This window comes from Ischnura elegans, chromosome 1 (assembly GCF_921293095.1).
Source record: "Ischnura elegans chromosome 1, ioIscEleg1.1, whole genome shotgun sequence".
NCBI lineage: Eukaryota > Metazoa > Arthropoda > Insecta > Odonata > Coenagrionidae > Ischnura > Ischnura elegans.
Genome location: NC_060246.1, coordinates 51,767,299 through 51,783,453, shown reverse-complemented (window position 1 = coordinate 51,783,453; position 16,155 = coordinate 51,767,299). Strand labels below are relative to the sequence as shown.

General features: G+C 35.8%; 1 protein-coding gene and 1 long non-coding RNA gene across 5 annotated transcripts in view; one reads left to right on the top strand and one right to left on the bottom strand.

Moving 5' to 3' along the window:
* LOC124160451 (molybdenum cofactor sulfurase 3) overlaps positions 1-9,464 on the top strand; it is a 21,496-nt gene extending 12,032 nt beyond the window's left edge. For 2 of the 4 annotated variants that reach the window (XM_046536306.1, XM_046536326.1), the window contains 4 exons: positions 393-629; positions 710-822; positions 5,885-5,989; positions 9,044-9,464. In XM_046536306.1, coding sequence (XP_046392262.1) covers positions 393-629; positions 710-822; positions 5,885-5,989; positions 9,044-9,247 — 659 coding nt within the window. In that variant the 3' untranslated portion in view covers positions 9,248-9,464. Of the gene's footprint in view, positions 1-392; positions 630-709; positions 823-5,884; positions 7,043-9,043 lie in introns of those variants that run through there. The other 2 variants (XM_046536312.1, XM_046536319.1) reach the window with 2 other exon arrangements.
* LOC124160539 lies at positions 9,238-16,140 on the bottom strand. The gene is made up of 4 exons (XR_006865186.1): positions 15,984-16,140; positions 15,804-15,901; positions 15,452-15,619; positions 9,238-9,706 (listed from the first exon to the last, which is right to left on the bottom strand). It is a non-coding gene; the product is annotated as an uncharacterized LOC124160539 (long non-coding RNA).
* Between the last annotated feature and the right edge of the window lie 15 nt (positions 16,141-16,155).

Genomic DNA, 16,155 nt, shown 5'->3' with positions numbered 1-16,155 from the left:
ACTGTATACTAATATCTTGGTTTTCTTCATATTAATTTTCAGCCAATATCCCACTTGTCCTTCCCATATTTAAAGTAACATGGTATTTTTTCCCCTGAAGCCTTCTACTTAATTTCATTAATGGCTTTGTCAATGTAAGCATTGAAAATTCGGGGAGACCTAATTGCAATAGCATAGCCTTGTCTCACCCATTTCCTTATTCTTGCTCCTTCACGGCCAGTTCCTGATTATATAACTGCTACATGGTTTTCATATTAAGTGTTAATAATGCCCCTATCATTGTAAACCACATCAACTTCTTGCAACGCCGTACATTTTTAAAACTAATTTGATGTTGTAATGTCATCCACTTGCTACCATGTAGGCGACTGACTTCCTTATATCATTTACAGGAATGCAGCAAATAGCTTTACCCCTGCATATTGATAACATCGCTTCCATTCCTGATTCATCACTATGCATCAGCAAAGTGTGTGGTAAAAAGGTTCAGGTTGTTGACTGTGGTGACAATGTGGCTGAATGGCTCACATCTGCAATACAAATTCCTTCTCTTGGAAAATTACGCCTTCAAGCTCAGAATTGTGATAGTGCTGAATTTGCCACTAGGAAACTAAAAAATAGCAATTTAGGTAAGGCAAGCTTATCATTAGTGATTGCTGAATTCATCATATGTCAAGTATCAGTCATGAAGAAAATTATTTACTTACAGGACAAACACGTTCTTTATCCAACCAAGCACAGTTTTTACTGATAAATTATGCAAGTGTGCAGTGGTTGATGGGAAAGATTGACCAAGGTATCGAAGACTCACTTTGCACTGAGGTTGGTACCATACTATTATTATTTAAGATTATCTATGTTTTCACCCATTTGCAATCAGAGCATTTTTAAAATTGATACCCAAAAATGCCAAGGATATGACTCCAGTTATTTTGGCCAAAAATCCCAAAGCAGACGTATGCATTAGACCTTAGACCATTTAAGCTACCAGACCCACCGTTGGGCCGGAACGCTTTACCCGCTTAAGATATTTTAACGCTCATCCGCTGCAAAGTGAAGATATTGGGCACGCAAAATGATTTTAGACATAAAAAATATAGTTTTGCAGTGAACTTTTGCGGCATCTTATAGCCTTGAATGTGTGCAAAACGTTACATTAGTCAAGATAAATTGAGAAGCAATCATATTAAATATGTAAATTAAGAATGTCATTTGTAAACACGTAATACAAAAACATGATACGTTATGATATATTTACGTAAGGTAACCAAATTTTAACATTCGTAGGGAGGGACACCATTGACCGAGGGGAAGGGGGTTCTTGATTAAAAATATAGTCTTTGTTTTTATTTATTATTTTTTATATTTATTTATTACAAGAAAAAGTACAATGCAAAAAAAGTATTTTAATACATACTTTTTTAATGTCAACACAATTACAATTTACAAATATGATGCATTAAAAATTAAGTTTAGTATTATTTTTTTCTTTGGCATATTTCTTATATTTGAGTGATTTTTTTGTTAATTTCTTTTGCGGAAAAGGTCATGAATTTTTTTAGTTATATTTCACACATTGAATTGCTGTCAAAGTCTCAACACTTGATAGCGATTTTTCTGATGCAGACACTTCATTTATAGTAGAAAAAATGCATTCAGTCACAGCATTAGCCTGTGGTAAGGGCAAAGAATTGTGCATTAGCTTAATTTTAGTGCATTATTGTATGGAATATGCTTTGTTTCAAAATGATGAAATATTTATAACCATTTTTTCTCCATCAAGATTTGTGCTGAAGTCCAAGATTTTACTCTTTTCTAACCAATATAGTTTTTTAATAATGATACCTCATTAAAAAGATCATTTTCGGAAATATTATTATATGGGAAATTTTGTGTACAATAATCGAATGATTTTCGAACATCATTCCAATTAAGTTCATGTTTTAATGTAATCCAATGAAAATGTTCAATATAATTTCAATATATCGTCCACTCTTCTAAATAATCTATGCAGTTACTGGAGAAATTTTTAACGTGATTCATGATATCTTCACGATTTATTGCACCCTGTTCTTCAAGCTCACTCTTACTCTCTCTCTCAAGCTCTTACCGATGGTTAACGGAAGAAAATTACTCTCTAACCGCTTTTGATACAGAAATTTTAAATTTTTAACTTCATTCGCTACTTTGATTACCAACATTTTATCACCTTCAATAACTTCAATAGCATTTTGAAAAAGAGGTGATTGATTGTGTATAAACTCTAGCTAAATTTGAGGATTCTTTTTCAAAACTCTCTTCTGAAATTCTAGGACATTAAACCTGTCATAGAAAGTAGGATTTCATAATGTGGTATAATTTCAAACTTCCATGTACAGATGACGAAAGAGCTAACTAGCACGTTTTACAGTAACCATATTTGCAAGTGTTTTCTGACATTCAACTTCCGCAGTTTCACTAAATTCTTTCAACATTTGAACACGCAGTGTAATGTAGAATTAAAAATGTTTTATATATTTTAATAACAATATTTTCCACATCTGCAGGCGACAAATCAGCAGCTGTTTGAATGGCGTTATGTATCATGTGTGCTGCAAAACCATTTTGATAACTTGTGATGTACAGACCTTAGATGTGAAGGAATGATTATGAAAAATAGCATGGAAAGACATCCTCCTGCTAATGCTAGTTTCTTTTCTTCGTCTCCATAAATGGTTTTTACTAAAAATTTCTGTATTTTGGAGGAAGATGCAGGAGTATTTAAATATCTTTTATGCTCTTGCGTCTCCAAGTGCTTCGAAATATCATTCCTACTGCCGTGAAAAATAGAATAGGCACCCCTAGGCTCCCGTAGGCACCCCTGTTGACTGGCACCACTGCAAAACGTCCGTCATCCAAGCCGGGGTTGGGGGAGAACCGCTGGTGTCGGAGGGCTGGTGTTGTAGGGCAGCATCGTAGGACAGCATTCGTAGGACAGAGTTCGGAGACAAGAGTTCCGAGACTTATAGTCTCCGAGCCTTGTGAGTCGAAGGGCCTTTGCCCGAAAATCCTCTGCGCGAAAAACCTTAGCGCGAAAAGTCCTTAAATAGTCCTTAGAAAGGGGTACCATAAATTTTGGGGGTGGGGTGCACTAAAAAATGCCACAGTTGAAAGAATACTTCTCGTACATAACACAATAAATATTAGTATTTCAATTGAAAAATCGCCAAGAAAATGGTCAAAATACCGCAGTGATTCAGTGAATCCGCATTCGTAGCCATTGACTACAACGATGCGGTTCCCAAGCATGACGTCACGCGGCCTTAAAATGGGAGGGAGCGGAGGGGAGATGTTGGCCACATGCCATAAAACCTTTATCCATTCCTATATTTTTATTTATTCCCCTTATGATGATTCAAAAAATTGCACCTTTTCCTTAAGTTATGTGCCACTACGGTCTTTAATTTCCCAAATGATCACATTGCTATAGGAATAATTATTTCAAACAGTTTGTTATGTTGAAGGAAAGTGAATATGGTGGTGGACAAAATACGCCAGTAATAAAATACTGATAATAAGATAGGTAGGATAAGGAATCCATAAATACTTATTAGTATGTATAGTGGAAACTAGGTATAACGAGTGCTCAAAATCCCTGGAAAATTGCATTCTTAATCAGGCAATACCTACATCCAAAGGCGTGGATGAAGTCCCTCAATTCCCATATTCACCTTTACTTACACTATTTTTGCAGTATTGGTGCTAATTCACTTAGAAATAAAATCTGCATTTGCCTTAACTTGCATATTCGTACATAATTTTGCTAATAAAATATTGCAAAACAATCACTGGCCTCGTTGCTACAAAACCTAGCATGGATATGGTGTAGCATTGTGATCTGGCATCGTCAGGGATTGATGAGAGTCTCAAATTGCTTTGTGATCATGTTCCAGGTGCCAGACCTTACTAACATATTGCACAAAGTTGCATGAGAGGCAGTGGTAGCCGGGCAGTTCTGTGAGTGTACAGTGCAATCACGACATTAGGAAGCATATAACATCCTCCTGAGCTTCATTTTGGAGCTCTGGCACATGGCCTTGGCAAGCTCTAGACCATGCTCCTGATCGTCAGGCAGCCCAGCGCACAGACTAAATCTTCCCCACCACTATGTTCGCTTAATGATAATAATAATGATTTTATTTCCGTTAGTTTAGCAAGTAACATAGAAATTGTCAAAGGGAAGAAAAACAAAATGATGCATAATAGCAAACAGCATTGGTAAATATCAGAAAATAAAAAAATACAACAGGACAAATACAATAAGTTCAAGTATGACAACAGTCACACTTTGATAACATGAATTCAGAAATGCAGTTATACGCTTTTTCAAGGAGTAAATTCTTTACACAGTTTTGAACACTGGCAGAGAAGTAAGTGATTTAATATCAGATGGTAATTTGTTATAGATTATTGAGGCTGAATGATGAGGACTATGTAGAGAAAGGGAAGTAAAGGTGTGGGATAGGTGGATGTCAGTAGGTATTATTTCGCGTGTGGTAAGGGTGCACATCATGGTGAGAGGATAATATTTGGGGGTTTTGTTTGACAAATAAGGCACAATTAAGTACATAAAGGAAGCGAAGTGTGAGGATGGTATGGTTCTCGAATAAAGATCTGCCAGAGGTACGAAGAGGGAGGCAAAGCATTGCCTTAATGGCCTGGTTTTGTCTTCATTTTTTGTCACCACTTCAATGTTATAGATCTTTCATTAACCTCCTGCTGGAAAGTTGGGAAGTCTTTCAGTTGAGTAATGCATAGATTTCATCGGCATGGTTACTTATATTAGTGATGCTTAGACATTTATTAGCAGACAAAGTAAAACTTGTGCACCTCTTTTTGGAGTTATTCCTTCCGCTGTTTCTGGTAAAATGATTAACCCCAATGCCCCTTACTAGATTAACATTGATGCACTGCTCTAAGGAGATATGACTCGTAATACCAAGTAGATAGCGTGGAAGAATCTTCTCACCCCTTTATCTACCCGTTTGTATTCACTTAGTCATACGCCTTTTGACAGATCACTCCCAGTCACTCGTTATAACTTGATTCTCAAAATGTGTCGTGTTCACTAAAACAAGCTTCGACTCTAGTTAATATTTGTTCAGCCGTTCATCACCCTTAAAATATACATTTCATAATTACAAGTGTATACCGTGGGAGGAACCTTTAGCCTCACTATATCTAATTTATGCTACCCGTAAAATATTGGCTGTTTGGTGGTACAGACTATCAAACACTCTAACAAGATTCTTGCATTATGGTGTACTTGCTTTACTGGCCTAGTGCAACTATTTTCTCTATTACAAACTTTATTCTTGCACAAAAGTTGAGTTCGTCGTTATTCATTTTTTCTCTTTTCATCTCACCTTCTCAGTTATCCTATGAAACCATTACTCAAATGCCTTAAGCTTGTTATTCTTTTTGCTAGTCTGCATAGCCTTCAATCTCACTTCTCTGTAATTTGCTCTGTATATATAATCTTAATATTCTGGATGATTTGAATGCCATCGTCATCATTGGTTCAAACAGAAGAATTCTTTTTGAAGAACAAAAGAACAAAATTTTAACTATAACAGGATAGATGCAGTTACTGATAGTATTTGAGCACCATTCCATCTGGAATATGGGTTTCATTATACATATATACCATAGCCTTCCTTTTATGCTCACCGCCAATTTCCACATATTTAATGCCAATTTTACTAACCAACACTACAATAATCAGTGTACAAATTAGATTTAATTATCTATAAATCCAACATATGTTGAATTTTTACTAACAACGATTACTCATATAACCTTTTGTATAATTATTGCCCTATGAATAATTATTTCTTTATCCCAGGAAGAATTAATCAGAAGATTTAGGTGTAACTTCGTGGTTTATGGAGCAGAAAAACTGGAGGAAAACCAATGGAATAATGTTAAAATTGGAAACATTCCATTTCAGGTAACTCAATCAGTACATTGAAATTTCATTGCACCTCAACTTGAGAATGCTTGAATCTGTCGGCAAAGCTAAAACGCCTTAGGGGTAATTTTGACTATACTACAATTATCTTAAGAAATGAGGCTATCTTGAATTCATATTAAACATAATAAGAGGATGCATATGCTAAGGTAAGCTTCATAGCCCCATGAACCAATCCATTTTCAAAGGAAAATTTACTATCACAAGAAAAACTATTGCGACATTCCATTCAAATTCATTCAGGAGGCACCAGGTTACCATTGTTGATATTTTTTCAATAAAACATATACATATTGTTTATGTATATGAATCATTAAAACATTAGCCAATTTTTAAAGTTAATTCTCAATAAAATTACAGTCATTTAAAAACATGCCAAAAATTACCATTTTGGTTAGCTTGGGAAAATTCAGTCGTACAATATCTATTATTTGAAGGGTACAATCTTGAAAATTACTTACTTTGAAGTGACTGCTTATTATTAGTGATGGGTCAGTTCAATTACTCGATTCTCGGCCAAGAACCGGAATCGAAAATGAATACTTGCCAAGGTGAAAAATCGATTCGGATTCCAGTAGTACTTCAATCCACAAATTTATACACGACCCCATTTCCAACAGTCATTTGAATTTTTGTGCCACGTAATCGTAATAACAAAACACTTAATCTTCCAAATGAGCAAATGCAGGCTAGGGAGCCTGTGAGTGATGCATTTGGAAAAGTACCCAAAGTCACCATGGTAAACACTGTTGAAGCTGAAGTGGAAGCTTATTTAACAGAGATGAATGCACCACCAAATTCCTTCCCTGGGAAATACTGGAAGATTTGTTTCTCCTACCTAAGGGTGAAAGAATTAGCGAAAAGGTTTCTTACCATACCGCCATCCACTGTGTTCAGTGAAAGACTTTTTAGTTCAGCAGAAAAAATATGTGACGTAAAACGCAACAGACTTTATCCTAACAGAGTGAAGATGCTTTGCTTTCTGTGAAAAAATTTAAAGTCTGTAAAATTGTGTTAAGTCTGTAAATTTGTGAGACATTATTGATGATAAGATATTTTCAATAAAAGATAGATATTAACCCTAATACGGGCTAGGTGAGTCTCTTGGACTCATCGCATCACATTTTTGAGAATTTTATTATGTTATTGAAATGTCAGCATGTTGTAAATTTTTTACTTCTGCTGATTGCATATTTCCTATAAATTAGAGTACTTCAAACTTCTTTCGGAATTAAAGTAACTTAGAAATAATTTTTTTCCCTGAATTCCCACAAATCCGGGCAAGGTGAGTCTGTTTACACGAAATGTAAAAAGTAATGTGCATTTTTTATTATTATTATTTTACAAATATTTGGTTTGAATTGTCAAAATAATGTTAAATTATCACTATGTACATGTAATGCTAAATAATTGGTGTTTTATGTAGTGAAAACAGAAAGAATTAGTCAAAAGAGTTCACTGTACTCGGTGTTCGACTATGTATGAAATTAATAAGTAATTTAAAACTTTTGTTAAACAGAAAATTATCAATTTTATTTTAAATAATTCTATAGTGCACATTATGTACAAATTGATGTGAAAATAATATTTTTCACTGTTTAATAGTTTAAATTAAAAGCATAAGTTAAAAGAGTCCATTGGACTCACCTTGCCCGATTACGTCAGAAAAATATGTTGCCCGTATTAGGGTTAAAGGAGATACTTTTACTTTAAATTTTACATGTGCTAATATTTTATAGTAATACCCATGAGGTAACACCACTTTTCAGGTATGTTCTGTTTTGAAATTTAGCTACTATAAGATGCTTTTGTCAACTGATTCTTTCACAGAGTAATAATTTTTTAAGTTGTCTTGTTTCCTGGAATTAAGTGATTTTTTTCTTGGAGCCTATGGCGTCAGAATCGATGGAATCAGTGTTGGTAGAATCGGAATCGAAATGTCAGAATCGAAATCGTTAAAATTTTGTAAACGACCCATCACTACTTACTATTTTCACTAAATAATCATTTAAAAAGTTTTAAGTAGAATGAAAAAGTGAAATTTATGGAATGGACACAGTAAGGACCTCAGCAGTTCACTGCATGTGAATGCACCTAAGAAGTCCTATGGTTATTTTAATTTACATTGTGTGTGGTCTACAGTTCACAGCTTAAAGTCTGGGAACACAGAAGGTGAATTAAGAGTAAGAAACTTCACACTTTTATCCCTATAATTAAAAAAAAAACTTCAGTAAAATATATCAATTGAGAGTATGTAGTTTAAACAGCAAATAAAGAGGCATCTAAATTGCTCCTTGGTATTCCAAATGTGATAATCATTTTGGGGGCAATGTTTAATGGGTGCATCCATAGGGACTTAGCACTCAGAGTTTTTGCTCTATGGGAGTAGACTGCTATGTACCACATTCTCACCCTGAATGGAAAAAAAATTGAGTGGACGCTATGTAAGGGGTCTTTCATCTAGCAATACACCATTGGCTAGCTAGAGATGCCATTTTAACTACCGCCAATTAGCGAGTGCTCATGCAAGTAGCAACCAGATAGACCTCTCCTAGAAATGACATACATAATAATGGAAAGAGAAAGTGCTCATACTGAGCTTCTTTGTAGCAGTCACATTCCAGTGGAAATTCCACAGCCGTTGTGGTAGTGCACTGAGCACTCACACCCCCCTATTTTGGTAATCTTGGTTCAGGGATACTTACTAATTTAAAAAGCTTTTCTTAGCTATTAAGGTTAATCATCCTTAGAATCCTCATTATACTTAATGATAATAAAGCCATCATTGTATAGCTGCAATTATACCAATGAGAGCTCACCTTAAAATATAACACATACATATGTATTTACATTTCAATGGAGAATATGTCCTAAAATTGGTTCCTCATTGGGAACTGATTTCTTTCCTGAAAAATCATATTTTCCTTGCAATTTTCTGTGCCCATGCATTAAAATATGTTAAACATAAACTGAAGATTTAAATATATTTTAAATTGAGACATTTTTTCTACCTTATTTATCATTAATTTTCAGTCCCAAGGACCATGTACTCGATGTCAAATTATCTGCATTGACCAAGCTACAGGCAGGAAGACAAAAGAACCATTGATGACCATATCAAGAGTATTTGGAGGAAGTATGAAGTTTGGAATATATATGTCTTCTGATGGTTCACTTCAAAGAAACCAAATAATTTCTGTTGGAGACCAAGTTAGGTGTACGAAAAATTCGGAATAGAATCATATTTTTATTTAATGCACATCATAATTAAAGACTATTTTTGTACAACATATCATCCATTTAGACTACATCAATTGATTAAACCTCAAGAACCTCCATCCAGGCTTCACCTAGTTTCTGAAGGTCCAATCATATGATCAATTAAATGGTGCCACAATGGATTAATATTGATAGATAGAATGTTACAGACAATAAATATCAAGATCAATTAACATTCTCATATGCTTTTTACTTTATTTTACAATAAAAAAATGAATTTGCATATGATTTTAGAGAAGTTGGTATTTTTTGCTACTAAATGAATCTTCACCTGGTAATGGAGCTGAGAAAATAAGTGTTCTGCCTGCAGAGAATGGGCCAATTGGTCCAGAATTCTTCATCCATATTTACTCAATATAATGACTGACTTGAAGCAGTTTTTCCCCTTGGTTGCATTGGTAGATGAAAGTTCGTTAACTGAAAAACAATTTTTCATTCAACTTCTAATCATTCCATCACAATTTTTTAATGAAACAAATTTTGAAAAAGTAATTGAACAACAGTCAGGACCTACACCAGATAGTACTTGAAACATATGAGAGATGATATTGGTTAGCATACATTCTTCGTGTATTTTAACGCTTCAACCTAGCATACATTTTTGCCACACAACCACCTACCCACAACCGCCTGTCACACCTTGGAGTAAAATAATTCAATTTTATAAAATGTGTGCAGAAAGGTTTTGTTTTTAATGAACAGTCTTTTAACTAACAGGTTTTTAATTAGAGGCATATCAAACTACATATTAAAAATAAATAACATGAAAATGGACTTTATTTTTTGTTTAATCTTTCAAGTGTAAAAAACTCTTATTTTAAGCTTACGTTCACAAATCTTTGAAAATGAGATCCAAAAAAATTATCGTGTAGCATAGAAATTTCTCTATAACTTTTTTAAATGTTCCATGAACAATGAACCTAGAAAAAAATTTAAATTTTCAATAAAAATAAAAAAATCAACAAAATTGCAAACTCTCAACTAGTTTTTCAAGGCAGCAAAAACACATTTTGTTTAAGCATTTGAGGCACATTGGGTCTTAGAATTCGAAACACATGTATTATATTTTGTGGCTCTTACTATGTGTGTGACTTGAACAATTTTCGCATACCGCCAACTTTTCATCTACATTATTGCTTCTTCAACCTGCTGATAGAGTGGTCATGTCTCTATGGAGGATGAAAAGTACACTAATCTGTATACCAGATTGCAATTTCACATTGATTTCACAATGTTCCTTGTGCAGCCTCGTCAACTGTTCAACCCTGTTTCTTCAAAAATTTAAACCTACTTTCAACCTTTTGTCTTCCTCTATTACACCGTTAAGTTCTTTATTGCAAATACTGTGAGACAGAACCCCAACGAAAGTGAATCTTATTGAAATAATCTTCCTCCTTGGTCTCCATCAAATGCGAGATAAAGGTTATTTTTTACCCTTTGATGAAAACTCTTTGCCTTGACTTAAATTTGAGAAAACAATATTTTGGGACGATGAATCCAGTTTATTGCTCAACATAGTTCTTCGCATTCAGAATCAGCCGCACAACTCTCTTCCAAAACGTGTTCTAGCCCAATATCCGACTCCACATAGCTAAATTCGTCGTTCGGTAGGTTTTCATTGTCTGAGAGATCGTAGAGATATTTAAAGTTTTAAAAACACTCCATAAATCTACTGATATATGTTCAAGTTCACAATACCGATTCTGGGGCTTTTTAGTTTTAATTTACAACTTATGATAAATTAAGCCCTTGCCTCACCACTTGGAAGAAACGGGCAAACTGCAAGGCTTCCAGAACACGTGGTCTAATCCAAGTTCAGTTTTTGGGCAAAAAAGGATGAAAATGAATTTACTCTACATAATAACTCATTTAGAACATAATACCTTTACATTAATAGGTTATGGTGTCCCAATAAACACAGTATTTGGTATAACAGATTCCAAATTTTTCTCAGGAACACTAGGGATAAACTTACTGTCATGTAGAGAAAGCATTCAGTGTTCCATATTTTGTTTACAGGCACAGTAATGATACATTCAGCACTTTATTTCATTTACTCAGTCAACATGAACCAATATGGGTAATCACTAGCATGAGGAGGACCCTTACATATTGTCCTGTTCCGGATCTTCCCAACCTTCAAAATCCCAAACTTTCCAAATTCCAATCTTAGCCAATATCGAAAGGTCATCTCTTTCCTACTTTCTAAGCTGAGGCCACAAGCTGTGGTTTTCCTTCAACATGTTTTTCTCATTTTCTGCATAGCAATAAATCTTGCAATCAATAATCTTTCTCAGCTGTGGTCAGAAGCTGCCTTGATGTGTCTTCATGATCACCCTATCATGTTTTTCACTGAGAATGCTTTTCTCTGCAGTCTCGAGTGCACGCTTCTATGCGCATGGATAATGAATCATTAGAAAGGTTGAGACGATGAGGTCATAGAAATTTGATGCAAACTCCCCTTTCCACATCCTTGACGACATGTGTTGTGATATGGAATATTCCAACAGGTCCTTAGATGATTCAGGTATATATACTCGTACCCTCACCGGAAATAGCTCTGTTCCGTCCAGGGATAACTAGACTGCTTCATCCACTCAACGAGAGGAAGGGATGGGCAATGAAAGCATCGGAAAGTGGGGAGCTGTGGAGGGGATGGAGGGAATTCTCTGCCTTCTTGGCATCAAGGCTCTGCGGAGATTAAGGATGAGGGAGCTAGGGACGAGCATGTGCGATCTTGAAATTTTGTTAAGTCTTTCTTTCTAGGCAGAAATGAGGGAGCTAAACGATTTGTTCAATTTGAGTTTCCATTCTGTCTCATCTTGCGTGAGTGTAATGCTAATAACACAGGCTTGCATTTCTGCGGTTCTACCATGTTTTTCGAGTTCTGATGATGGAGTACCACATATTACGGGATCAGGTTGGTGTGGTGGCTAGTGTGTTGGCTTCCCACCCGATGGGCTCGGGTTCAAATCCCAGCCTAGTTAGAGAATTTGCGACAACTGTCCAATCCCTGCTTGAATGTTGCGAGGAAGAAGTTTCAAGGACAACTCTCTCTCCGTCGGATGGGAGGATAAGCTGTGGTCTGCTTGGCCACTTTCGTGAAGAGCAGGCTCATAGCAACTCCGGGTTCTCCCCACCCTTCCTTCCCTCATGGTGCATGTCGGTCCCCTCCTCAAAATACAATACAAGTACTACATATTTTTTAAATTCGCTATCTGTCAATTTCTCAAGTCTCATATATGGAAGGAAATCGAAAATATAATACATATATACAAATATATGCATACTAACATGTAAAATACAACGTAATCTGCTCATACCAACATTTTCCTATGACATATTACAGGTAATCCTTATTACTTTCATCATTGGAAATTATACTACTATTATGTCAATTCAAGCACCTTCTTCCTTTCTTCACAGTGGAGAGAGGAAGAAGGCTAGTGACCTATCTCTTGCGAGGAAATGGAAATAGTAATGATGCTCATAGGACATAAAGACAGGAAAACAAGAATTATGCTATTGTAAGGAAACATTTTCAGTACTTTTTCAGTGCAGTCTTATATAGGAACACGTGATTCGTTAATAGATCTATAAGTGACAGTACCATGATTAACAAAGTTAAATTATGACGGAAATGCCTCATGTTTGGATTCATTCTTTTTTATATTAGGCGCTTATTCCTAATTTTGAACTCTTACAGAGCTAAACACTTGTTGCAGAAAGTTATCGGTTGTCGCCAAAGAACGCAGTTGGCGGCTCATACCATCAGCATTTTCAAAAGCTGGGGACCGGGAAGGCAGGTTGTGTGAAAAGAGTGGGACTGGCAAGAGGAAGAGGCTCTTTGAAAGAACCCACTTCCAATTGTTCCAAGTTAACCTGAAACCTTTACTTCACGTCAGCGAAATTTTCCCCAACAATGGAATTCCGGGCTCTTTCCATTCCTACTCCCCATTCCACTTCCATTTTTAATTTTTCATGGAGACACTACCTCCATGCTTAAAAAATGTCAAAAATACACTGTCAATACATATTTCAATCCAATCAAGATACCTTGTCATTTGCAGTAAGTCATTGTAAGGCACTTTCGGGCCCAATAGGTAACTCATTTTGCAGTTGTCCTCGAGAAACTGGGAGCTTTGAAGAAGATGTTCTGAAAAAGGTCAGTTGGCGAGAATGGGGGAGGGGTGAAACACGTTTCTGTTCTTGTGTAACTTCATATTTCATTTCAAACGATTTATGGTCTTTGTAACATGAACCCTGCACGAGCCATGATCTGGGGTATCAGAGGCTTGCTGGATGGTCAAGGAGAGGAGGGAAACATTAGAGGAGTAGACTGAGGACTGATGGGTGGAGGATAGTAGATTTTGGGAAATGTAGGACATAGTTACTATCCTATGGCTTTGAGCTTCTCCCAATGATAGTTCCATCTCTTGGTGAAGATTCACCCCATGTACTCATCTTTAGCCGTAACACCATGCTCAAAATGAAAATTAGATGTTTTACTGACACCCTATATGTATGTATGTTGTGATGGGATGACTGTTTACAGCACAATAAGTATACATTGATGGGAAGCCTGGGAGTTTTAGCTGGCCTTACATGTAGCAGTAAACTACTATAACAGACGACATGAGTGCTAAATACGTTTTCATCAGTGGCCAACCGTCTTCCGATCTGGCATCATATTCAGAGTAATCCGAATGGACCAATACATTGCTCATACTTTCTTATACAATACTTTTGTACCCTGCCCTATTTTATTTACTCAAACACTGGGAGAATTCATAACAATTGGATTGGTACAATAAAGCATTAAATAGAAGTTATTTTTGAGTCACCTTCAACTTATGGCCACATTTTCTAGAACCGCCAATGACAGTATGTGAGGTATTACAGTAATCAGGATTTAGTTATAAGTATGTACATAGGAGTAGTAGCCATTTTAGAGGGTTCTTCAATAAAGTTAGAAAAGGACTGACAGTTGGATGCAACAGGCTTGTGTAGAGACAAGGGACATGAAGCATCACTAATGACAATGACATTTGACCAAGTACTTGATCGTCATAAATGGCCGTGTCATGAAAATAAAGCCTCAGAGATGAATTTGAGGGTTTCCAGAATGAACATAATAGAACCTAACAAATAATTGATTTGAGCTGCCATGTAAAGCTTTTGCTTCGTGTCTGCGTCATTCAACAAGAAGTAAATTGAAATGTACAGGCAATTTTCCACAAATAATTTGCAGTAAATAATTTATAGAAACTATATAGAAATTATTTGTTGCATACTACCGGTAACTTTCAATCAACCAATATGTTATAATTCTGTTGATGAAGTATTCTCGGGAAATCAGCCAGGTCGCGATGGACATTGCTGCCAATGCTTCAATGGCCTTCTCTGCAATCATCTTCAGGGCGAATGATGGACCTGGTTAGTGCTTTATAAACACAGTTGGGGTGGTCAAGTCATCTGTGATTGGTCAGTTTTAAGTGTCCTTCCTCCTCTTAGCTTACTCATTCTTTAGATCATGGGATTCTATGATTTGCTGATGTTGAAACCCGCATCTCTACATATTCATTTTATTATTTGCAATTCTTACTTCAATGGCCTCTTTCGTAAGACAGTCCCAATATCCCTTTGCCTTACAGAGGATTTTGGTTTCATTGAACTTGATGGTATGATTGTATTCAATGCAGTGGTCGGTTACGGCAGATTTCTCTGGGTATCCAAGCCTAATGCACCGTTCGTGCTCTAATATCCTGAGAAGACTTCATCAACAAGATTCGCCGGGAAAGCACCAAATCCTTCATCATGTTATAATTCTACCAGATTAAGCCTTAAACAAAACCCAAACGGGAGAATTCTAGCACTAATTAATTTTTAAATGATTTATTAAGCAAAATAATAACTTTACATATATCATCCAATTAAATACGAAATAAAGAATAATAAATGATGAAACTACTTCTAAAGAATAACTGCGTTAAATATATTAAGCAATTTAAATCAACCTGTAGTTCAGTGACAAAAAAGAGGTAATGACTCTACGATTTTTAAATGTTCAGAGTTGAAAAAAACAGCAATGTTTACAAAAAAAACTACCAGGATGTGAACGCTTACATCAGAATTTAACTAAGAGGAAGACCATTAACTTACCGATTAATTACATCACAGAGCATTCATTCTGCACTTTGGCAACTGATCGCACATCTTTCCCGTCGTTTGCCTCTTCTACTATGTTAACCACTTCTTGAAAATCAGGAAATCCCATCGTTTGCAGTTTAGAATGTATTAAAGTTCCATTCACCACCACTTCGAACGATGCTGAAAAATGTTTACAAAATAATAAGTACCCAGGCAGTTATTTCACTTCAACCATCGAGCTGAACATAAAGAATGGAATATTATACTTCATGAGGAAACAAACTACTTTAAATTTCTTCATTACGGGCCGAGAACATAATTGAATATCAATTAAAGGAAGGAATGTAAAAAATGAGAAACATACTTTTCCTACCCTCGCTGCCATTGACTTCCGCTCCGGGAACTTTTGCCAAAATTTGTTTGGCCAGTTCGAGGTAGCGGGTGTCATACCCTCAGGATCCACTGCAAAAAGAATAATATCCCCTCAGTAGTAATACGGTACTTATCAAAATTAAATTGCCATGAAGAAAATCCGCGGACTAACCAATACTCAACATCCACTTTCACAGGCATTTTCACTTCTCTACTACTTTGACTCCTTGATCACTTGATTCTGCGGATCACTGCAGATACTGCGAATTCCTCGGTCCTAGGTTGAAGTTGCAAGATTGCGATGTCCAGAGTCCTCTATATTGCCATGTAATAACTAAGAAAGT